This window comes from Eumetopias jubatus, unplaced genomic scaffold (genome assembly GCF_037043125.1).
Source record: "Eumetopias jubatus isolate StellerSeaLion01/CBP00866 unplaced genomic scaffold, mEumJub1_p1.0 scaffold_3, whole genome shotgun sequence".
NCBI lineage: Eukaryota > Metazoa > Chordata > Mammalia > Carnivora > Otariidae > Eumetopias > Eumetopias jubatus.
Genome location: NW_028274809.1, coordinates 3,989,254 through 4,014,466, shown reverse-complemented (window position 1 = coordinate 4,014,466; position 25,213 = coordinate 3,989,254). Strand labels below are relative to the sequence as shown.

Here is a 25,213-nt window from a genome sequence, read left to right as displayed (position 1 = left end):
AGTGCGGAGCAGAGACGCGAGCGAGGCCCTGTAAATGCAGGGGCGGAGCTCGGCTGAGTCCCACCTTTAGTATTTTCCTCTATCTAGCACCAGGTAGCAACCCAAAGAGTCTGAGTTTTAACTATCAAATATGAGTAAAAGAACCTGTTCCACTTTTGGAAACTCCTTTGTCTGTTTTATAAAAAATTGTGCAAAAACATAATGATATAGATCTGCATTTTGTAAAATTTTGTGACAATATCATATGAGATAGACTTCAGTTTTAAGCTTTGTGATTTTGAAATTCATTTTATTTTCCTTCAACACTTAAAAAAAGAGAGAAGAAAAGAAAATCACTGCCCAGACTCCCCAAACGAGGGAAACGACCCAGAAGTAGAAAAGATTTAGGGGGCGGCTTCTCTTTCTTTGTGGTCGTGCTCACTTTTCTCCCCCCGATGTCATTTGCCTCTTTTGCCAATTCCTAGGAACTGAATGAGTTAAAGGACCAGATTCAGGACGTAGAAGGCAAATACATGCGGGGGTTGAAAGAGATGAAGGTATACCAGTTTCTGGAAGTGTGGGCTGATGGTATTAACCCAGTTTAACTTCAGAAAACCTGAAGAAGACACATAGACTGCATGCTCGCTCTCAAGAGCCTCCAGACTACAGAATTCGAGGTGGCAGGAACACGGGCGTGGCCTTGTGCCCTGACTGGTCTCCCTGATGCAGCTTTTGAACCGAGACCTGGGCCCTGTAACCCTCAGTAGAAACAGTTACTAACACGCTTCCTGATGCATGTTTCTGACTCACCCTCCTCGCCCGGCCCACACCCAGGTTTCTTCTCACTTCCCACAGAAGTGCACCGTATGCTTGCAGAAGGGTTTGAGGGTTTTTCTTCACTGTCTGTAGTCGCTCCATACAAATAATGCTTCACTTAATTTGCTTCTCAAAGCATCGGATGTGTACCAGGAAGGCTGTCATTATTGCCATGCTTCTGAAACACCCAAAGGACTTGCTTGCATGTTGTAAAGTTCCACTAATTGAAGCAGCGTCCGAACGTGCACCCTCTCGGGTTTATCTGAGCAAATAGACACTACTGTAAGAATGTGTTATCACTGCCGTGTGCCAACCAGGAAATTTAGTTGCCGTATTCCTCGGTGGTGAGGTGGGTAGTTGAGGACTGTGTTCTCTGTGGTTCTAGCAGTAGATGGCAAGCCTGTTACTTCCTCTTCAGGTCCCCAGAAAGGGCCCCCAGAATAGTCTTGAGTTTTCTATCACAGGGGCACCAACCAGAGGCCATGTTTGTTTTAAAATGACGAATTAATCCCTGGCATGCTTGTCACCTCTCCTTGAAGAGAGGGGGAAGTTATGGTTGACTTTGAATGCATGCTGAGAAGGGGGTCACGGAACCAGCCCAGGAGCCACGGGTCCCACCTAAAATTGTCACCCTGGTTCGCAAGTGCAGGCGAGCGTAGCACGGATCTCCGTGAGGCCTCCTCAGAGGCCCTAACCACGCAGTGCCCACCCCTCTTTAGCTTCGGGTGGTTCCCACCCCCAGGGATTCACCCTCCCTGTTCTGGGGTCCCCTTCCTCTGATCTGTGCTTGGGGACGAACTTGCTGCTCCCCTCCATTGCCTGGCCAGTGAGAGTTTGAGCCGCAGGAGGGCCGTGTTTCCTCTGCAGGCCTCTCTCCCCGGGGCTGTCCTTCCAAAGGAATGCCGTCTGTCCTTCCAGGACAGACCCAGTGAGACGTGTGTAGCTTGTTGAGTCGTCCTGTAGGTCGAAACTTAAAATTCCACCTAATCCTCTCCTGGTTCACAAGCCCAGACAGGGGCAGCCGACAGTGGCAGGTGTCGCGTTCTCTCAGCCGACACTCACTGGCTCTTGCTGGGGTTCTGGTCACATTTCCTGAGGGACTACTTCCGAAACCTGTCAAACGGCCCAAGCTGCTACAACGGGCGCCACCGAGTCCCGCGGTCAGGTCACGGGGTCAGGCCCAGAGCCTCCCCGTCACGTGTCTCCCTTGTGCTGATGGCCATGGAAGCCGTCTTCTTCCCAGATACAATTAAGAACTAACTTTCTAAGTTAATAACTAATATTCTGAGTGGTTAATAACCGACTTGACCCCATTGAAAGGGGGGAATTTCTGTGCATTTGAAATTATCGTGTGTTTCTTATTCTGATCCATTTGCCCTAAGAAATAAAGTCTAAAAATAGGGCTAGTTTTTTGGTTTTTTTTTTTTTTTTTATTTTCTTCAAAGAGCACTGAGCTAATCTCTGTTTTTGTTCTCTTATACAATTTCAAAAACATGACACGGTTTCTGCAGGACTCATTAGCAGAAGTTGAAGAGAAATATAAGAAGGCTATGGTTTCCAATGCTCAGCTGGACAATGAAAAGACGAACTTCCTGTACCAGGTCGATACCCTAAAGGATATGTTGCTGGAGCTTGAAGAGCAGCTGGCTGAGTCCAGGCGGCAGTATGATGAGAAAAACAAAGTAAGCACCAGTGTGAGAGAAAACAGTGGGTGGGGAGTGTGTGTGTGTGTGGCATACGGCGTGTCTGTGGGGGGGGGTGTGTATGTGTGTGCGTGTCTGTGTGTAGATACCAGTTCTCCACTTGTCCAGGAAACCCGAACATCTGTGAATAAAAATGCCATGCTCTTTGTAGAGGGCTTTGAAATATTAATATGCACAATTTCACTCTGTAAACTGGAGACAGTTTTACTGGTAGAACATTGTGTTTTGTATGTAAGATAAAGTTGTAACCAGGAAAAACCAAGCCTACAGAGAACCAGCGTGTTCGGATGGACATAATCGGGTGCTTCAGGATTTTCCTGTCGGAGCACCCGGCTGGCTCAGCCAGTAGACCAGGCAACTCTTGATCTCGGAGTCATACACTTGAGCCCCACGTTGGGTGTAGAGATGACTTAATAATATCTTTTTTAAAAAAAAATAATTTCCTGTTAAGATACATTTCTGGATTTTTATTTTGTTATCTTTTAACAGCATCGAGAGATAGCCAGTTACAAATATATTCATTTATTTTATTCCATTTAAGAGTTACATACCTTCATTAAAGCTAAATTAAGTTGTTATGATAGCAGCAAGAAGTCTGAGCCTATGTTGAAATCAATGACAAAAGACTAATTAGATGTTCTTTGTGGGATATAAAGCAAGGAATACTTGTTTTTCAGTTTTAGGAATTAGTTGGTCTGTCAAACCCTAGGATATTGTCCAATTTTTCAGAGTTGCTGAGGTAAACAGAAAACCTAATTTGTGTCACTTTTTTTTTTTTTTAAACGGGCTTTATCCCCTAAATCCCAAAGGGTTAAAACCAAGGTGCCATTAACAACTCAAAGGTCTCCTTCTTTGACGGCTATAGAATTTAGGAGCTAAAGAAGAATTTTACTTATGAAGTTCCTGAGAACTAAACTCTGAAACAAAGGAGGAGTTTCCCATGAGACCCGATGATGACGTAGGTTATACAGTCATAGGAGCAGATGCTCACTGTGGACCCCACTGTGGGGAGGGTACTCTGATGCATCCTAAACACCCCTAGGATGTCCTCAATCAGGCATCAGGAAGTAGACCAAGAACCCCCAAGTCTAATTCCAGAGAATTTGGATGATCCTGGAATGTTGTCCCAAGCGGGGGAACAGGGACCAAGCAGAGCCCAATAGGCAGGCCCTTGTCACAGCTAGGAGGGGACCGGTCACCCTCGAAGTTCAGAAAGTGGGTGAGCAGGTGAGGCCAGGGTGAGAAGCGAAGGTCACGTCCCTTCCAGGTTAACCCCCTGACTGACCTGGCAGGTATACACCCTGCTGTCCTAAACGGCTGGGTACCAGACCATCCTCATGGATTGTGCAGTACTGTGCTTTTGTCCCTGGAGTGGGGGCGCCGGGGTACAGGGTTGGCCATCCACTTAATAAGATAAGCTTACCAAAGGAGACCCTATTTACCTCCCTTTTTATCCTAAAGAGTATTCATTGTCAGATTTCGAAATCAGGGCTAGTTCCAACCGAAGTCCTTCACAGAGCTGCCTCCTCCAGGCCCCCCGCACAGACGGCCCCCATGGAGAGGGCCCCCCTCCCCACCCCGCCAGGCCCTGCCGTCCTGGAAAGATTCAGGGAGCACCTGTCTGATGCATCAGGTCCACAGGGAAGTTTACAGGAAATCAGAGAGTCCAGAGGAGTGGGCTCGTGTTGCTAAAAAGGCCTTGAAAATTGTGATGATGTGGTAATAGGTAGTTTGTTCCAAGGTCAGCGTAAGTCGTGGGGACGTGACCTTGAAAGAAAGTGTGGTTCCGTCACCGTGTCCATGTTCTTTCCCTCCCGTGTAGGAGTTTGAGAGGGAAAAGCATGCCCACAGCATCCTGCAGTTCCAGTTTGCCGAAGCGAAGGAGGCCTTGAAGCGGCGGGAAGAGTTGCTGGAGGTGAGTGGCGCTCCCTCGTTTGCTCTTCCTTCTGTGTCTTAGGAGTATTTGGGGAGTTCATTACAAAAGTTAACCATTTCCTCGAAAATTGAGAGTTTAGGCTAATTCTCCATGCCTCACTTAAGGAAAATGGTTCCTTTCATTGGTGAAGATTCTCATTCTTTGGGGGGACTTTGTGTTTGTTTTGGGAGGCATGGCCGACAGAATGATGGCCCCCTGAGATGTCCAGGTCCCAATCCCCAGGACCTCGGATGTGGCACCTTACACACCAGAAGGGACGTTGCAGGTGTGGTGCAGTGAAGGGCCTTGTGATGGGGAGTGACCCTAAATTATCTGGGGGCCCACTGTCATCACAGGGTCCTTATGCTGGGAGGCGAGAGAGGTAGCAGGAGGAGGTCCGGTGGGGGGGAGGGGGGTAGCAAGGCTGGTCCCACGTGAGGAAGGGGCCAAGAGCCAAAGAATGCGGTGGCTTCTGGAAGCCAAAAAAAAAAAAAAAAAAAAGGCGGGGAGGGCATGGGTTCTCCCCTAGCGCTTCCAGAAGAGAATCCAGACCTGCCCACACCTTGATTCTAGTGCATCAGACTCATTGACTTATTTTGGACTTCTGAGTTCCAGAACTGTAAGAGAATAAATTCGCGTTGTTTTTAAGCCACTGACTTAATGGCACCTTGTGACCTTAGCAGTAGGAAACTGATACAGGGTTGGTTCTAACTTTTGAACTCGATCAGAACTTGAACTAGTGCCTGTAAGTAAGAATGTGCCCCAGGCAGGGTCTCTGCCCGCTTCTCTGGCCGCTGGAGGCTAAGGCCAAGGAAGAGGTTCCAGCGTTGAGAGGCGAATCCGGGCTAACGCAGGAAGTGGGGCTGGTACCTCCTCCACACGTGTCTGTGGGCTCACCGGCAGTCACCGCTCTTGGATTATCGGATTATCGAGCCCTGCACTTTGTCTTCCTGCTTAACCCTTTATCTGCTTTCTTTCTATCTGTTCCTATTCCTCAGGAAATCCGACAGCTACAGCAGAAGCAGGCGAGTTATATCAGGGAGATTTCTGATCTTCAGGAAACAATAGAGTGGAAAGACAAGAAGATAGGGGTAGGACTCCCGAGTCTGTGAAACTGTTCAAAGGGGCAGTCCACTAGCAGATGCAGAAACGCTTGTGTGAGCATGCATGCACCCCCACGTGACACAGAACTGATAATACGGAGAATACACTCGTTTACTCAAGCTGACAGTAACTCTGAACTTGAAGTGCACTTCCGACATGGTGTGGGCACCTTGTTGACGCTAACTGGGTTCTGAGCCTGCACCGAGCGGGCCAGCAGCAGCCTGAGCTACAAGGAGTGAGGGAGGCACCCTAGGGCAGGTGGGACATGGGGAGGCTCGGGCCTCTCGGATTCTCTGTCCGGTGTGGCCTGGGCCTTTCTTGAAGGCATTTGAGGAAGCTGCAAGGTGGCAGGTGCTGTGCCCGTGTGTTCCCCCCTTGACCTGTCCCCGTGGAGACCCCAGGCCCCTCTCCTTTAACAAGAAAAGCAACCACAGCCCACCTGCCTTTAGGAGTGACGAGTAGGAAGACCGGAGCCCACTTAGAGTAACCGCCATGCTTCCCAGTGACAAATGGCTTCCAAAACACAGCAGCCCATCCCGCACCGCTCTGATGCGGATCTCCAGGTGTTGGGGCCCAGCGTCGTGCTTGTGCCGCGGGAGGCTGTGCTGGTTTTCCCTTCTGTATCCCCATCCACCCTCATTTAGGACTTGGCAAGCGTGCGCACGTGTGTTTGCCTTAGCACTACTTTATGTTCGTCTGCGACAGCGAACACCAAGAATCAATGTAGAAAAAGAGTCTTAAGTCATCACTTGGGGTTTCTTACGCATTTCTTCTTATTCCGCGTTTCTCTCTCATTTGAATGGGTGCATGGCTTGTGTCCATTCTCTCACCGCGCTAGAAAGCTGTGCACATACAGCGGCCTCTTAGTGCCTTTAAGGCGGCAGGAGGGAACGTTCCTTGGCTGCCACAAATTCATGAGAAGCTTAGTATTTGCCTCTTGTCTGTGTCTTGAAGCGCCTCTACACAGTGCTTTAACTCTGGCAGTGTTCTACGTAGTGGGACCCTCCTTGTTCTCGTTTCAGTCACCTGCTCACCCACGCAAACTTCTCTCTCTCTTTGCTCTGCTCACACTCAGGCTTTAGAGAGGCAGAAAGAGTTCTTTGATTCCATAAGGAGTGACCGAGATGATCTTAGAGAAGAAGTAGTCATACTGCAAGAGGAATTAAAGGTATGAAGCCAAAGCATAGTTTAAAAAAAAAAAAAAAAATCCATGTTCTCAAGAATGACTGTGTGTGTGTACTGGTGTTAATTAGTTGTGTTCATTGATTTGAGTTCTGTTAATCAATTCAAATCTTCGGTTAACTGACACCGAAGAGACCCGTGAAATGAATGAACGTAGGTTTGGTCGGGTCTGCCCGTTCCCTTTAGATGTTCACAAGCATATCTGATCTTGAAAGCCACTCTGATTTCCAAGAATTTTTTATATACTGCTTACATTTTTTTCTCATACCCATTGATAAATTCTCCAGGACATTACTCCAAGTTAGACAATGTGTATGTTTCTTTATATTAAAGGCTCAAATTTAAGGACTTCTCCAACTGGTTGGTGGCGTGGGGGAGGCTCACACTAATTAGACTTTGAGACCCCGTGGGTTGAGGAACGTTCCACGTCCTGTTTGCACCATGTCAAGGGGTCTTCAGCTGCTGGCTGGACACCGAGTGAAGGAAAACGGGCTCGGGGTGGGTTATCAACATCGTTGGAGACAGTGTTGAAAAGAGGGGGTATGGCCATGGCAAATTCTGAGATCATCAGTGGAAACAGATCAGGGTCAGCTGCTCATTATCAGGGGTCAAGGCCAGAGCAGTCAACCAGGGGGAGAGGTTCCTATCACGCTTCTCCCAGGGCTGTGAGCCTGGCGCTGGGGCCTCCTCCAAGCTCAAGGAGAGAGCTGCAAGCACGGGGGTAGCAAGTGAGTCCGTGATCCATGTGAAGTGTGACTGTTTCTAGAGTGTTTCACAGTGTAGTGAGGACGAATTATATTTCCCTTGAAGATACCAAACATTCTAGCCGCTTCTGTATTCCTTCTGTAACATAAGTTGTGTTTATTCCTTCCAGAACACACATGTATCTCTTTCTTTATCTCGGTCTCTCTTTTTAAAGAATGCAACCAGGGTTTTAAAAGTGAGGTCACTTTGCGGTGATTTGCCTGCTGCAGTACCGTGTGGCGGCCTGCAGGCCCTTACCTCCGGTTAAAAAGGATGCATGTTAATAGTGTCTCATCACCAGCCCATTGAGATGTGGATTGGAGCGTGGCGGAAGACATCCCAGATTTGTGTGTGTTGAGAGGACACTGACGAGTGTGGTGTCTACCACTTCTCTGATTCTGTTCCAACTTCAGGAAAAATAACTTCCTTTTCATTATTATTAATAAAATAGAGTTTAACCTAGTATCAGTCAGTATTACGAGTCTGTTTTTGTTCCCAGAAACATGGAATAGTCCTAAATTCAGAGCTAGCTACCAATGGAGAGACTTCAGACACTCTAAATGACGTCGGACACCAACGTCCTTCCAAGATAACGAAAGAAGAGTTAAACGCCCTCAGGACGGCAGGGGATGGGACGCTAGGTAAGTGCTCACCTTCCTTTGGGTCTTTTCATCCTCTAGTCCGCATCAATTCACCCTCCGTGCATTATTAGAATTGACGTAATCATCACTGATCAATTAACACTCACACAGCATGCCATGCGTCCTGCCACTTCTGGGGAGTGCCCTTGCCACACGATGTGATCACCCACGCGTGTTGTCTGGTGTGCATCTCTGTGCAGTGCTCCCCACCGATGGCTAAGGAATACATTTCTCTTGCTTCTCAAAGCCACCACGTGAAACTGTGAATGCAAGGAGAATTGTCTCAGAAATTAAGGGACAGTTCTGACAGTGCTAGTTGGTTCTCCTCAGCCACGGGCCGAGGATGGCTTCCTAACTTACTCCGTTACGGACATTTCCAAAGATCAGAATAGCAGAGGCTGTAAAGTAAGATAGTTAACCCTGGTTCGAAGCCAACACTGCACATCCTACACACACCATGAAGTGTTTTGAGGGTGTGAGGTGCCGTGGACAGAAGATGGCTTGTGACAGAGTATGTCTTGGGTGCCATTCTCAGGCTACCGCTCAGTGGCCCTGGGCTGGGGGGGCGGGGGGAGGGGCGAGGCGGACAGGCAGCCCCCGGTGGGGAGTGTGGGCAGGGTGGAAGGGGTGCCTTCCCCTTCGTCAGAGGTGATGTTCCTTTGTCCGTCAGTTTTTGCTTCGGGAGGAATATAAATTGGGGAATCCAGTAAATTGTAAGAATACTTGATACAATTTGCAAATATCTGAAAAGATTCACCGATTAATATTGGTCATAATATTTGGCTTTTGGATAAAATAAGCCTTCTGAATCCGGAGTGCAGCCTGGAGTTGCAGCCGGCAGGTAAGGCTCCCTTGTCCCTCATTACCCATTGCATTCCTGCTTTCTACAGTGAGGCTGGAATGTGCTCAGACCCCGTGTCTCTTAATTTCCATATAGAAGCTTTCACCTTATTTTTTTTTTTATTTATGGAAATGTAGAAACCTGTAGGCCGCAGCTTCTCAGGACTTGCTTCATAGGGAGATGTACCTCATTATCTCGATGATTCCTAAAGGGACACGGCGCTTTCAATTGCTTAAAAGTTACTGAAAGACGATAAATTGATTGGTTTTCATCCTACCTGTATATAAACTGTGTGAGCAGCTAGGAATTTGATCATGTTGCTCTTGTTCAAACATACGTTTTATAAATCTTTGTTAACCGTTACGAAACCAACCCTTAAAGAACCAGAAATATCACTTTCGTAAGTGGTGTCCAAATGTTTTTTGATCACATATCCCTATCAGTAAAGAATTGTGGGAACTTTCCAATACGTGTATTTTTAATTTATATATACACATACTATTCATCAATACAAAGTGTGTGTTATAAAACATATTCACTGACAGACATCTTTAAAGGGTGAAGCAAAACTAACTAGAAGCCCTGCTACTTCTCCCATTTTCTCTGGGGTAAGTGCACCCACCTGTGGAGACCACGGTGTAATAAAATTATCAGGCTTTGACTTTCAACAACATGGCATCTGATATGCCGGCGGTTGGTTTGTTTGGAGAATCTAAAACATAAGCCTCCATTCCAAAGTCGTAGCATGTTCTTAGTTTGTACTTCTTCAGTGGATGAATAACTTATTATTGATTAAGTGGTCATCTTGATCGTAAGCAGTTGCCACCTGCTGGCCCTCCCGCCAGACCCTGTGGGGATGGAGCAGAGGAGTTTAGGGCACCAGGCTACTTTCTCAGGAACACAGTGATTAGATGGTGGGGGGTGGATTTCTTTTCACCTCACATGAGCTATTTCAGGTTAGTATCTTCCTTGAGATTGACCTTGAGGCTGAGTTTCTTAAGGTGGAGTGAAGGTTTCTTTTAAAAATTTCTTGAAGGTGGTTTTAGGCCTATGTGACGCACAGTGCAGTTTGACAGGCAAAGAAGTGTGAGTTGTCCAGCTGTGCATTTAGAAACGAACTTTAGGTCGTTCCTAAACCCATTATTTTGGATTGTTTGGCTGCCTGATCCAGAGCTCTATTTGTTAAAACTTAACTGCACTTTTTGAAAACCAGTTCACACCGGACGGCACCAGCAGCCACTCTCACCTTCGAGATGGTGGCGGTGGCCTCCGCGCATCGAATGCTGGCTGATTTAATGACTGATTTGCCGCACAGACCTGGCCAAGGCTTCTGTTCCGTGTGATTCTTTGATGACTCTCTCTCCTTAGGAATGGGGTCGGGTGGGAGAGAGAACGTGTGTTTACGCTGTAATGTATGTTAAGTGGTCACCACATCATGGGGTCCCTTCAATTTTCTCAATGGTCTTTTAGGAAGAGCCAGTGAAGTGGAGGTGAAAAGTGAAATTGTGGAGAATGTGGGGAAAAAAGAAATCTTGCAGAATACTGAGCAAGAACAGCACAAAGAGGACCCCGCACAGGAGTGTATGGACACAGAGGTGTTCCATCCTGGTGGAAATGCCAAGGACCAGAAAGCCTCTGAAGACAGTGCCCCCTCCCTAGGAGTATTAGCAGATGCCACAAATGAGGAGCAGGCTCAAAACCAGATCCTAGAGAACGCTTCCTTCCTTGAAAATACAGAGCAGGTTGAGTCCAATGAGGTCATAAACACACCAGATGATAGGACTGGGGCTTCCCTTGAGCAGTCTGAATGTTTGCGTGATGGTGAAATCCCAGGTCCCGGGACTGGGCAGGACAGTTACGATGCCTTGGATATCAAAAACCACAGTAAAGAATCTGCAGAAAACCAGGAAGACTTGAAAACCCACTTGGGAGAGGGTAGCACAAAGCCATGTCAAGAATCTGCCTCTCTGCAACCATCTGAAGTCAGAGGGCTGGGCAGCGCAGACACTGGGGAGCAAGGTGGGAGCCCCACAGAGGACGTGGTGGAGGCAGGGCTAACGGGGCTCGGGGAGCAGGTGGGCACAGAAGCCTCCGGCCCTCCAACCTACAGCGATGACCACGTGAGTCCTGATGAAGAGTGTGCTGTAGAAGCCCCCGCGGAGCTGGACCCAAGCGCAGGGCAGGACCTAGACAAAGAGCTCCCCAAGCAGGAAGCTGCTGAGCCCCAGGAGCCCCCGAGCACAGCAGTAGGTGGGGAGAATGACGAAAAGGAGGAGGAGGAAAGGGGGTTGAGGGATGAGAAGCCAACCCAGACAGAAGTGCAGAACATTCCTCGTTGTCCAGAGGCAGAAAGCAGTTTGCGGGGAGCAGCAGGTCCTGCTGTGGCAGATGCCGAAAGCGAGCCCCTAGATGTGAAAGAACCCAAGGAAGAAAAGAATGACCAACAGGGAGAGGCACTGGATTCGTCACAGAAGAAGACAAAGAACAAGAAGAAAAACAAGAAGAAAAAAACACCGGTGCCTGTAGAAACCCTTAAAGATGCTAAGAAAGAGTTAACATTTCAGAACTCAGATTTAAGTGAGGTGAAGGACGACAAGCAAGTAGCTCTTACCGACAAAAAACCAGTTGTAGAAGCACAAAATGAGGTAACTGAAAGTCCAGAAGAGAAAAGCGTAGCAGGAAGTGGTGAAAATGTTGATTGTCCAGAAAATCCTAGAATTGAGTTGGATAAAAAACTTAACCGAGAAGATAATGATGTAAACGCTAAGGCGGGGGGAGAAACAGCTGACGGGGGCACATTAGGTGTGGGGGGTGACACAACCCCATCATCAGGCACGAGTGCCAGTGATAAGGATTTAGAGGAGGCTGTCCTAGAAGATGGCGCCGCTCCCGGCGGTCCTCCCGAACCGGGGAGTGGAGTGGTGCCCAGCGGTGCCCTGCCGGAGAGTGAAGGTCCCTCCAAGGCCGGTGATGGTGCCCCTCAAACAGGAAGTACAGAGCAGCATGAGATGGCAGGGGGGCCCAGTCAGGAAGTCAAAAAGGTCATAGAAAACGATGACTTAGCACCCACAGGGGAGCTGGGAGCCTCCACTTCAGAAGGCAGGGACGAGCTGAGAGGCGAAAGCGAGAAGGGCAGAAGCAAGGAAGACTGTACCATGTCGTAAGTGGACAGGGGCCAAGGACCGCACATGAAGCCCAGCTGCCAGAGGCTCGTCTGCTCTCTCCACGGGTGAGGTTCCTAAAACGTTCCACATTGAGATAGATGCACCATAGGACAGTCAGCTACCGAGCTATCCACCACGTTGAGTTATAGACTGTTACTTCTAGACGTATTCTTCCCCATTAAGGTTATCACCCAGATTAGAAAGAAAGACACACCTGTAATCAGTAGGAGTCCTAATGGAGAACATTCCGGCGTGTCAGACAATAGACACTGCGTGTTTCTGCTTACAATCCGAATGAAGCTCTTTAGCATTTGCCTTAGGCTGATATTCTTGACCAAATACACCAGCACCCGATTGAAATGACCAAATGGCATTCTGAGATTTGTGAGTATAGTTGATATTTAAGTTAATGTGTCTTCATTCAAATATATGTCCTTTCATATTTGATTTTGATGTGTACGTTATAATCTATACGGTATTTTATTTTAAAAGGAGGTAAATGACCCAATAGTGTATAGATCACTGAGTGATAAGATTTGCACCTTAGGACAGTAATTAATCATGGTAGGGATAAGAAATAAGTATCTTAAAGCACTGGGACATCTTAATTCCCTTTACCTCATATATAAGTATTTTATCTCAAACCCATACTTTTGATCTCATTGTTGGTGATACCTGAATTTATTTTGTAGATTTTGACTTCACTTCATGCTGATTATGTACCAGAGTCATTTTATACAAAAAAAAATTTTTTAATTTGTTTCTGGAAGAGACATACGTTGAAATTGCACTTCCTAATGCAGTTTTTGTGCAGGGGGACCATTTCTAAAATTTATTTTTTTAACTCTTAAATTACTCCTCTTTCTATTTGTCTTATATTCGAAAGAAAAATACAAAAGGTACCATTCTTGTGCAAACTGCTAATTGAACTATAACAGGATATTTTAAATAGTTGGATCACTTTTGGCATTTTGGTATAAATATTTTCATTTGTTTTATCTCAATATATTATTGGAAAATTCTTGATTTGGTCTTCCTGAAGGAAATACATATTTTCTGTACAAGGAAGCATTTTTTAAAATAGTTGTAAAGTTGAATAAAAAAAACAATTGTAAAATACTAAAATCACAAAGGACTGTACATTATGAATGCTGTTGACACTTTATAAGATTATATGAATTCATGTCACTGTTACAAGGTATAATTGAATGCAAAAAAGACCAAAACCTCAATAAAATCTGAGGTAAGCATAAGTGTTATTATGTAATTGAAATAAAAACATTTTATAATTTCACAAGCCTGTGATTCCACTCTTTGGGCTACTTGACTTCGGCTGTGGCTCCTGTTCTACATGATTATTATCTTCAAAGTAGCGCCTACTTCCAGGCTGCTAATTCCCAATCTGTGTTGTGTGAAAGACTCATTACTTCGTCAGTAATGAATGAACGTCTCTCCTGGTACCTAGACCGGGGCTAGTGTTGTGCCCTCCTGGGGAGAACTGGGAAGGTCTTCCCTCATAGAATATCCTGTGGTCTGTGGTTCCGGTGAGGAGCCCCAGCGAAGAAGGCTCTCCATTCTGGTGCTCTGCTCACGTGTGCCAATTCTAAGAATGCTGTGAAGGATATGGTGAAATTGGCAAGTAAGCATTGATCCCTCCCATGTCAGCGTCCTGAAGCAGGGGGACTGATACACCCCCACTTGGGCCACGGGAGTGGAAAACCACAAGGCTTGCTGGAGAGTCTCCAGCCCGAGGGCTGCAAAGGCCCTTGAAAGGGGGCAGCAGATGCCTCTAACTTTAGCAAAGCGCACTCAGCCTGGAATGGGCGTCAGAAAGAGCTCTCATTCCTACTTTCAGAGGCCCCTGGGGAGATGATTCAGTAACCCAGCTCACTGGACGGTGAGATCATCAACCCATTTTAAGGTCTTTTCCTCTGTTACGTAACAGCACATTTAAGGACATTGTGGCACACTTCATACCCCTCATGTCAGCTGTCCAGGCGTCTCGATTATTCACGCATCCATTTAAGTAATAGACGTTTTGATCACTTCATATCTGGAAGGCACTGTGCCAGTGGACGAGCGGAAGGGACCCAGCTTCTAGTGGAAGTGGAGAGCTGAGAATCAGGAAATGAGCAAAAAAAAAAAAAGGATTCTAAACAGCCAAGCCATTTCTTGATAATCTAAGAGGCTCCACTGTGAGCATCAGTTACCCTGCGCCAAGGGAGACGTGACATTGTAGCAGTAACTGATGTCCACGGGAAGGCCCTCAAGTTACCAAGAAGTGGGTAGGACCTTAGGGATGTTCAGGTGAAGAAGGCACAGAGGTGTATAAGGCAATTTGGAAAGATGCAGTGTCAAAAGATTCAGACTCAAGAGGATCGAAAGGCTACCTATCAGCCACATCCCCAGAGGAACCAAGGCCCCTGACGTTTCAGTCCCATACGGAGCAGAGGAAAATGTTCATCACTGATACCTTAATCAAAAAGGGATGTCTTCCAGCCCCAAACCAGAACATAGCCACTGTATATAAAGTGTACTTCCTTCAAAAGTATAATTAATTATAATCATGGGTGTACGTAGAAAATAGTTTAAGGCAACAAAATTTTGAATTAGAGGTTCTTTGATAATATACAAAGGTGGAGAAGCAATAACATGTTTTTCGGGCGTTTTTAGAAATGAGTTGTATTGCACTGAGTACTTTCTACTAATGTTTAGTGTTTCCAGCGAACGGAAAACCTAATGACCTGAACATTAAAATCTCTACTACCACTAGGACCCTGGAGTGCTAGTCCTGGGGGTTTATGCAGTTTGGGGTTCCTGTTTTCTACGGTAGACCCCTTTCCTAGGAGACCACCTTGAACAGCATGCCATGGAAACAGGGGAACACAGCAGTGAGATTCGTACCAAATGTCCAGGCTCCGGAAAAAAAGGAAGGGGTGTTCGTGCCTACGTTACGTTAGAATACATGCTTAATCAGTGTGATGATCATATAGAGAAAACTTTGTCTTTCAGGAGAAAGAACCCTCACTCTTGCCCTTTTTTTCTTTTCAGAGATTTTATTTATTTATTCATAAGAGACAGAGACAGAGAGAGAGACAGAAGGAGAAGCAGGTTCCCAGCTGAGCAGGGAGCCCGATGCGGGACTTGATCCCAGGACCCTGAGATCATGACCTGAGCCGAAGGCAGACGCTTACCCATCTGAGCCACCCAGGCGCCCATCACTCTTTCCCTTTTACCCTATCCAATGCCCCTTATATTTTTTATACATTATTTACATAGTATTTACATATATTTTTACACATATTATTTACATATATACATATTTTGCATATATATTTTTCAAGATGTGAACGGCTTCAGCGGTGGCTGACATAAACAGTACCCATCTGTACACACCTCCTGCGCCCTGTAAATAGGAGAAAAACCCTGTCCCTCTTCTGCCTTTTGCAGGAAGGAGGTGCTCTCCTGGCGTGGGAGGCTGGCCCCAGGGATGATGAAAACAGCCCACATGGATTATAATCAGACAAAGTCAGTGCAAGGCGGGAGTGGATTCCTTGAGAGACCTCGGCTTCCCCCTCACTATCTTTTCAATATGGAGAGGAGGTGATTTTCCTCTGCCTTGGGAGAGGAAGCCCGAGGCCCACGATGGCTGAAATTAACCCACAAAATGAAAATTCTGCTCCTGAGGGGGTGTTATTACGAGCCAGCTACTCACCCGCACTGTGTCTCATTTGCTCTCTGAAAATGGAGTTGGAACCTGCCCTCCAGGGCTGTGGGCCAGATCCAGGTAAAGCAGTGCAGAGAGAGGGAGTCCTTAGTGATTGGGGTCGTTGCTGGGGGTTGACCTTGCTGTCCCTGGACAGGTGAGGTGACAAGGTACAGGCCAGAAGAAAGACCAAGGAGAACAGGGGCTCAGAGAATTTCAAAGCTGCTTGCGCTGTCTGCCCCCGGGGACTGTCCTCAGACCTCGCCACTATAAGTGCATCTCATTTCACGGGCCTCTGGACATGTGTTCCAGAACGTTTATTGGAATTTAACCCAGAAAAAACAGACTTTTAAAAAATTGAAATCCTTTCATAGCCAACTCATTTTGACTTCTTCTCCGTATAAGAGAAAACTCTAAATTTGAGACACTGTGACTTCATGTTCTCCCCTGCCTTGTTTCTCAGCACTGCAATTGTGGCCTTAAATGAATAGTTTATGTCTGTTTATCATCGGGGATTATAGGCCAGCGATGAGCAGTGGAACTTTCTAAATGCAGGGCAATGGTAGGTCTGCAGCGCTCTGGGGAAGGAATGCAGTCAGCATCTCGATGATGAGCGGCTGTGCGCTCCACAAATCAGACTTGGTGATTTTTAAAACTACAAAAGTAGTGCCCGTTTTCTTCCTAGCCAATTAATTCGCTTTCTTTTTTTCCATTCCTTTCAAACGATGTAGTTTAAACTTCCTCTCCAGTTCTGCTGTAAAACTTTTCTCCCTTAAAATTTCACTTCTGTGTTTTTCATATTCTCCCCATACGAGTGAAGGCCATGTTACCCTTGTTTTGTGTTTGTTGGCCAGCTCCATTCTTCTATCTTAACATTTATTTGTCCTTGCTATCCAGGCTATAACAGAAGCTCTATAATAATAAAATTGTACAACAGATAGATGAGATTCAAGATCACTTTCTGACATACCCATTGCTGCTTAGGATGCCTACGGGTTTTGTATAGAGAATATAAGATAAAATAAAAAGTAATATTGAATAAAGAGCTGGGCTTATGACATTGATGTTTCAGTGTTGGATGGGCTTGTAGAAGAGAAAGAATAAACTATTGGAAGCAATTTGTGTAAATTAAAAGGGAACTCCAGAGGATCATAAATTTATCTTATGTTATGCTTGACATTTCTGGTTTAGTTTATTTTGTGGTTGTGCCTTTCAAAATAACGTAGGGTGCTTGGAAGAACAATTAGAGAAAGCATGTAACTTGGATGAGAATGTAGATAGGTGATTGTTTAGATGAAAACAAGTGCATTTTATACGGATTATTTATTTCCTTTCTCACACAGTGAATCAAAGCTGCGCCGAGTGAAAGCACAGTGCCCTCAGGAGAAAGGGTCTCGGGCCAGGAGTCCAGCTCCGACTCCAGGGTCTGGGTTTAGATCTGGAGCAATAGAGGAGTGCAGTGGTTAGAGGTGTGGGCCCTCGCCTGTGGAAGAGAGATAAAGTAGCAGGGCGCACCTGTAGGGCTGTGTGGGTGAAGGCGCAGCTGCTCGGGCGTGCCTGGCACAGCGTGACCCTGCAGTACCCATCAGCATCGCTGTCACCGCCACATCTTCCTGATTTGGCCTTTAAACTGGTGTAGGGTTTTGCTCACACCCCTAAACTGCACCCCTCCCCAGGCTTTGGTTTCCTCCTCTGTACTCTACAGATTACATCACTCGACACCCCTTCAGAGAAATGTCCGGGGGATTTTGAAAGGCTTCTGTGTATGACACTCTTCCATGTCTGGGTGGCAGGGGTGACAGAAACCCACAGCGTTACTGCATCTCTCCGGACAATACCTGCTCTGCACGAGCAGGGGAGCGGATGTGTTGTCCGCAGACCTCTGATTTGTAAACGTATAGTCAAAGCTGTGGCACTGGGGAGTCTCTGAGAAAAAAAGAAAGATCCATTCTTCTGGGAAGTGACCTTGGGAAGTCAAGGATAATGAAAATGCCGTTGATACCGATCGCGATGCTCCGTGTGTTTGTACCTTGCTAATGATGTTAAACTATGAATCCTGTGAGATCTTGTGTTGCAGTGTGGTTTGGCCCTAGAGCCCTTGCATGCTAACCCAAAGTAGAAGACTAGCCTGTTTGCATGCAGCCGGATGCTGCCCCTGACGAGATAAGCATGTTGTGGGAGGTTGACCCAACCCACCCTCCCTCGGCTGACACCTCCCCCAGCCCTGTGTGTGGCCTCATTCGCTGTGGTACGTGTATAATACCTTCATCATTAGTTTCACTAACCTGAATGCTCACTCTTCGATTTAGCATGCTGCCGAACGGTGCACTACGTGGATTCACCTCAACCTCTATCTTTCTGGTTTCTTTAGATATTAGGTTGAAAAAGCTTGTTGATGAACGGGAATGCTTATTGGAACAGGTAAATCATTTTATTACTTTATGAGTTCCCTGAGCAGCACCTGAGCCCGAGAACCTTCCCATACTTAACTTCTTGCTTTATCGGGAAAACCCTAACGCGTTATGCCTGAAAGCAATTACCAAGCCAACCTGTGTCCTTACTAGTTCTATCATCGTAAGTCACGTGAGGTTCAGAGAGGGTGTCCCAAAGACTCGAGGCCATGGAACCGAATGTGGTTCGCTCTATGCCATTTGCCGCCTAAAACCAGCATTTACTTAGAAGGGGCTAGAATAACCGTGGAGAGGCAGGAGCTTTACTGAGTTACTCCAGACACCAGGTCTCTGACTGCCGCTGGCTCAGGGAAGTCGGTCTTGGGATCCCTCAGTGATCAGCACCTCTTTCCAGAAGGTATTTCCTTGTTGCAGCTGATCAAAGTGGTTTTACTTGTGGTTCCCCTTCGTCACGTTCTTCCACCTCCAGAAACACTAACCGGCTGTCCTGTTTGGTCTTTTTATGTGCAGGGTAGTTACTCAGTCCTTCCACAGTCACTTTCTAAGGAAACTCAATTCCTCCCAGTCTCCTTCATAAGCCTAATCAAAGATATTTTGCCATACTGCTTACAGTTCCGCTGAAGGCTGCTCTCAAAATTGGGGAAAGCACTCAATGTGGTAGCCGCATTGAGGTTCCTGTGATCTTTTAAAAACACGTATCCATCCTAATTCTGTACGTATTTCCTTAGAGCAGCGTGGCATACTAGTGGGCAGTATGTGCCTGGGGCTCTGCTCTGCTTTGTGCTGGCTGTTGGGGGGCGGGGGCTTCCACAGGGTCCACAGAGGTCGGAGGTTAACAGGACAAGGGCTGGGAGACTGCCCATCAGACAGTGGAACTTCCTACAGTCGTGGCTGCTGACTACCAGGGAGAGCAGAGCCCTGCAGAAGCCAGCTCCCTGAGCATGGGCTCTGTGAGGGAGCACACAACTCAGCTAGGCCCTCGAGGACACTACTTTTGGGCCTGGAAGCCTCCAGAAGACCCTGCCCGGCTTCTAAGTGAATAACTCAAAGGTGACTAGTGCACTGACTAACTCTGAGATAAACGTTTAAAGCATGTTATGTACCATCTCCTCCTGAATTCAAGAGGAATTTCAAACTTAGAAATAACTTTTCACCCAGAGTAACAAAATAATTTCTGCCTGATACGGTGAATACAATTCCATTTTCACCCATTATGCTATTACTTCCTGAGAAGAGTACCAACTGGCCGAAGGTTGTTCATCTCTTTATTTGGATTGGTTATTAAAGGTGAGAGACTCCCTGTGGTGGCTGGTGCATTGTAACCATTTACTACATTTTTCTTGTGCTGAATTACATAACTCCTATCTCTTTGGTACCTTGGAGACCCACGAAATAACTCCACAGCAACATCTGATTGTATTTATGGGGTGTTGGTTTTTCCTCTACACACCGCTTCCTGTGTCATAGGCTCTACGCTCAACTTCCGGCCTCATTTAGAATAGAGAAATTCACGTATTTTATTGGTGGGTGTTTTCAGATTAAGAAACTCAAAGGACAGCTGGAAGAGAGACAGAAGAATGGCAAGCTAGACAACCTGCACCCTGGAAGTGATGTCTTAGAAAACGGGACAGACATGCATGTAATGGATCTGCAAAGTAAATGTCCCTCCTTGTGTACAAGTAAACCTTTAAGTGTCCTGTGTGTATTATACTTGGGCTACAGGAGAAAAAAACACCATGGCAAAGAACGCCTGGCGTTCCCCTTGGCCCCCAAAGCCCTTGAGCACAACAGTGCAAAGATGTTTCTGTGTGGGATTGAAAGGGATGGGCAGGTGGGCAGAGCGAGGAGGTCTTGTCTGAGCCTCAGGACTAGAGCAGGTGCCCCAAAACGTGCACCAAGTTGCCACCATAGGATGCGCTGTGAGAAACGGCGTTTTCCATGCTGGATACCACTGCCTTGTGATCAACTGATTGTATGGAAAAATTAGAAGGTATTTTCCAAACAAGTAAACTAGAAAGAGGCTTAAAGGGAGATAAAATTACCTGCAGCCTCCCCCCTTCTCCTCCCCCGACCACGTCTTTGTGTTCTGTGCTCCGGAGGGGCTTTCCTGCCTGGCGCTTACTTGCTCAGCCCGGGCACATGGAGCGAGAGAGTGCCTTCTCCTCTCTCAGCTTCAGCCCCCACCCCCCACACACACACCCCACCCCCCTGGTGGGGCCACAGGCCAGAACTTCCAGATTTGCATGCCAAGTACGCAGTAGGGGCTTGGATCCCAGGAATTATTGTTTTAACATTTTAAAAGCCCAAGAGCTTAACAAATTTTCCTTCTCTTTCAACCTTTAGGGGATGCCAACAGACAGATCAGCGACCTCAAATTTAAACTTGCAAAATCTGAGCAAGAGATAACCGCATTAGAACAAAATGTATGTGTGTGCACTTTTAAGCAATAACGGGCAGTGAAAGCGATGATTAACTGACTTGTACTTGCTAGAACTCACCCTGAAAGGCTGAGCACAAAGAGGAGCAGAGATTTACAGAACCAGAAAGGGCCCTCCGTGTATCTCCTGCAGAGAGAAAGTAGGGAAGGAGAGATCACTGGGAGGATCCGGGTTGTCATACTGGGTACTAACCCTTTATAAACGATGGCTGGTTGTGGAAAATCACTAATGTGGCTGGGCGGGGGGATGAGGGAGGGGGTTAAAAATGTGGTTCTTTAAAAATTATTTAGTTAAAAAGCACTTCATGTGGGGCCATCCCTCTTGCCTGCATTTTCTGCCTTTCTTTCCCAACCGGGTTTCTAGATTGGGGGTATTTATGCCTCTAGCACGTTGGGCCGATCTGGGGCAAGCTGCGTCCTCAGCCAAGGGAGAGATGAAGTCAGTATCAGTACTCTTCCCCTCGCAGTTAATGGGTCCCTGTGGCTCTCGCTTTGGGAAGTTTTTGAGGAAACAAATGAGAATAGCACGCCTGGGACGGGATGAGTTTAGGAAGCACGCTTTTGGTCTCAGCGGACTGAAAGTCTCCGGTGGGTTTTGGCTCTTCCTGTCCCGCGTCGCAGGCCTGGCCGTGGAATGCCATCCCCAAGGCTCCTTCTTTTCCTCTCTCCACTAGTTCCTGGCCTTTCCTTCTCCCCTGCTTCCTCCCCACCATGCTGCCCCAGGAGAGACTGGACAGGAGCTGAGGTCCTGGCTAAACCTTTGCCCACAGCATCGTTCTGCCTCGACCTACCTTCTCCTGCAGAATGGCCCCACGTCGGGGAGCGATGGCAGCCCTGTGGGAGCCACGAGTTTAGACTAGGGTCAGGGAGGGATGCGGCCCTCACAACTGGCAGCAGTAGGCTGCTCAGAACTGCTCACTTGGCTAGAACCTACACAGTAGCCCACGGGGCTAGATCATACCGGTTTGCATGGTCTGTCCTCCCATTTGATGAACCTCACCCTTTGATCCCACATGTGATAAAGCAACTGGAGAAAGAAAACAGGCCTGTTAATTTACACATATGATGTTTCCCTTCCTTTTAGGTAATAAGGTTAGAGAGTCAAGTATCACGTTATAAATCGGCTGCTGAAAATGCCGAAAAAATAGAAGATGAACTTAAGGCTGAAAAACGGAAACTCCAAAGAGAGGTAAATTTTCTAGGCCGTTTGCAGGGAAAGAATGGGAAATGATGGTCTACCTGGCAGCAGAGGGAGCATCTGCCCCTGCTCCCACCCGGGACTGTTTGGGGCCTGGTGCCAAGCCACCCCCCAGGGGCGGAGCCAATGCCCCGGGGAGCCTGGGGCTGAATCCCAGGCCTCCCCCGGGATGGTGGCCGTGGGGCCGCCCAGAGTCTGTCCTTCTCACCAGGGCCTTTGCAGGTGGCCTCTTCTCTCCTGGTTCTCTCAAGTTCTTTTTTGTCTTTGATCTTCCGCTGCTTCACCCTGATGTGTCCTATGCAGGTTTATTGCTGTTTGTTGTGCTCAGGATGTATGGTGTTTCTTGGATCCATGAAGTCTATTTCTAAATCAAGTTTAGAAAATTTTCACCCGTGACCTCCTTAAGTATTCATCTCCCCTGGTCTCTCCCCTTCCCCTCTGGGGCTCTAACCCGAGGCAGTCAGACCCTCTCCCTGCAGCCCCCGTATCTCTTAGTCACCTGTCCTTCCCTGCTCCTTACTGCTCTGCTGGTAGATCTTCCTGTTCGTCCTTCGTCTTTTTGAAGTGTATTCATTCCCGATGGTTGCTTGGTGTATGGTCGTGTACGCTTCTTTGTTAACTGTATCCTTCTTTCTTTTTTTTTTTTTTCAAGATTTTATTTATTTATTTGAGAGAGAGAGACAGAGATCATGAGCAGGGGAGAGGGGTAGAGGGAGAAGCAGACTCCCTGCCGAGCAGGGAGCCCAATGCGGAGCTCGATCCCAGGACCCTGGGATCATGACCTGAGCTGAAGGCAGATGCCCAACCGACTGAGCCACCCAGGTGCCCCGAGGTACCCTTATTTCTTTAAAGATGTCATACACAGCTGTTCCGTTTTTCACGTCCATCCGAGGACTGACACGTGTCAGTCCTGGAGGCTCTATTCTGTTGCTGGCTCAGATGGCTTGTCCTTCATGCATTTGGTGTCTCGTGAAGTAGTGATGCTTGACTTTGATTTGCAGGAGCACTCCAGGCCTGACTTGGGGAAATTTCCTGCAAAGAGGGTTTGCCTCTGCCTCTGCTAGTGACAAGGGGTGCAGGGAGACTAACCTGTTCCAGGACCCCAGCCACCCTCCCTGAGGGCTTTGGATCAGAAGCAGAGCCGCAGACTCTTCTGATGGTGCATGTCTCCACAACCACGGGGCTGTTGCACCCCCACCTTAGGGCACCTGCGCTCCGGCCTGCTGCCTGTTGGGCCAGATGGCTCCCTGCTGGTGTCGCCTCCACTCTGACTCCCAGGCTCTGGGGGCCTGGCTCCGGGGTGTGGCCGTCTTGGCCTCAGCCAGTCCCACTTTGGTTTCTGGTTGTAGAAACCTTGCTCCCGGTTGCCCACGCCTTGGGGACCAACTCCTCCAACTGGCTGGGGTTCAGCTCTTATCTGTTTGCCTCACTTGTGTTTCGTGAGACCATCAGGACCCCCAAGACTGTGCCATGTCTGGGGTCAAGTTGTTTCAGAGGAGGAGGGTTGCCTAGTCACTCCTGAGGCCAGAATCTTGTGCCTTGTACCCCTTAAGGAGTAGTTAAGAAATATGTGTGTGCCCGCACATAGGGATGCGTGCACTTCTGGGAGCTCGGTGGGTCCAGGCTCTGTCTTTTGCAGGAGGGAATCTTGGCAATCCTTTAATGTGGGGAGGAAGCACGTTCCTCAAAGCTGCCTTTCGTCTGTTTCCAGCTGCGCTGTGCACTGGACAAGACGGAAGAGCTTGAGGTGAGCAACGGCCACTTAGTGAAGCGTCTGGAGAAAATGAAAGCAAATAGGAGTGCGCTCTTGTCTCAGCAGTGAGCACCAGGTCTGCACAGGAACCCGGCCGGCGGATGGAGAGCATGGTGTCGTGGGCTTGCCTCTGTTACTGTCCGGGAGTGCTGCTAGGTCCCCTGCTTCTAAGAGCGCCCCGTGAGCGCTTGGCTCAGCCGCGGCCCCAGCAGCCACCAGATGCCTCTCTGACTGCGGACCCCGCCCCCCACCCCGACCCAGGCTGGGGCCGCCACCCCGGACCCGCGGGTATTTAACAAGCACACCGGGCCCACGGGAGCTGCGTGTCCCACGGCACGGCAGCCCCGCGACGCCACTGAACATGGCAATCTAGGTAAAGACTAAAATGGGACTTGAGTTTTCTTTTCACGTGTCTTGCTGAAAACTGAGGGGACGTGTTACAGTGTCGGGACTTCCTTTGGGGGCAGAATCTACAATTTGAGCGACTTCGGTAGTATCTCTTAGTCTACGCTTTTCATACACAAAACACTGTGGAACCACAAGCCATTACCAAGCAAAACTCTTTCACTAGAAACAAGGGGATGGTCTGGAAGTAAAAGTGACCTTAAGAAGACTCTTTACAGGCAACAAATGAAGCTTTTCTAAGGGATTTTTGCATCAGTTCAACCCTAAGAACACTTTTTTCCAGGGTAATTAGCCAGTAGCCCCCCTGAAAATGACAGCTTTTCCATTCGCACTATGTAACCCTTCTACTTGGACTTGAAGTTGTGAACTCCTTTTAAAGAATGTACTATTAGAACAATTAAAAAATGAAATGCTGAAAGATTTTAGCAACGTGGTTTTTATTTCTTTCCCCACTCCTAAAGATCTCTATTCCATATTCATTGTTCTGTACGTTTTGAGTCATCTCTATTTTTTTAAGTATATCAAATCAGTTTACCCTCTTTCCTTGGTTAAAAAAAATATATATATATATATATATTCACAATGAACAAATAGTGAGTGCACTTATAAGAGTCTTAGACTATAAAGCAAACCGAGGAAGTTACACACTAAAGTCCAACTACATGATCTTCAGGGGCAAAACAGAAAATTTGACTACTTACTGATTTCTAGTTCCTCCTTGTGGATGCTGTGCTTCAAGCTGGCTTGGTTAAGCAGGCCAGCTTTTCAGGATATTAGCCAGACAGTATCACCCGAAAGTATACCTTATGTTGACACTTGGGAGAATGCTGGTGTGGGGGACATGATATACCATTGAGACAGCGCTCCCAACATAGTGCTCGAAGTCATGAGGGTCTGTCCCCCAGCACCGTCTGGGTCCCAGGATACACAAGGCAACATTTCACTGGGCACAAGAGGAGTTCGTGTCTCCTGGTGCCAAGGACAGTTTATGATTCAGATCTCCTTCCTGTGCATGCCATAGATAAGATCATCCAATCCCCATCCACATGTTGGTGCCCACAGACGTGTTGTAGCTGCTGTATTCAAGACCAGTGTTTTTTAATACAGAAACCTACTCTTCCGTTAATCCCATGGAAGTGCCAACTCTCCACAGCAACGTGGTTTTTATATTTACCTAAGGTTTGTCAAAACACATTGGTTTCAAAAGACTTCTA

The 25,213-nt window shown here is 47.4% G+C and overlaps 1 protein-coding gene across 7 annotated transcripts in view; it reads left to right on the top strand.

Moving 5' to 3' along the window:
• The window catches only part of LRRFIP1 (LRR binding FLII interacting protein 1), an 81,069-nt gene extending 56,645 nt beyond the window's left edge, over positions 1-24,424 (top strand). For 4 of the 7 annotated variants that reach the window (XM_088021473.1, XM_028105338.2, XM_028105340.2 and 1 more), the window contains 4 exons: positions 2,307-2,477; positions 4,321-4,413; positions 7,943-8,084; positions 10,396-13,386. In XM_088021473.1, coding sequence (XP_087877599.1) covers positions 2,307-2,477; positions 4,321-4,413; positions 7,943-8,084; positions 10,396-12,089 — 2,100 coding nt within the window. In that variant the 3' untranslated portion in view covers positions 12,090-13,386. Of the gene's footprint in view, positions 1-464; positions 537-2,306; positions 2,478-4,320; positions 4,414-6,592; positions 6,686-7,942; positions 8,085-10,395; positions 13,387-18,166; positions 18,217-19,743; positions 19,862-20,549; positions 20,630-21,727; positions 21,833-23,552 lie in introns of those variants that run through there. The other 3 variants (XM_028105346.2, XM_088021474.1, XM_028105347.2) reach the window with 3 other exon arrangements.
• The last annotated feature ends 789 nt before the right edge of the window (positions 24,425-25,213 follow it).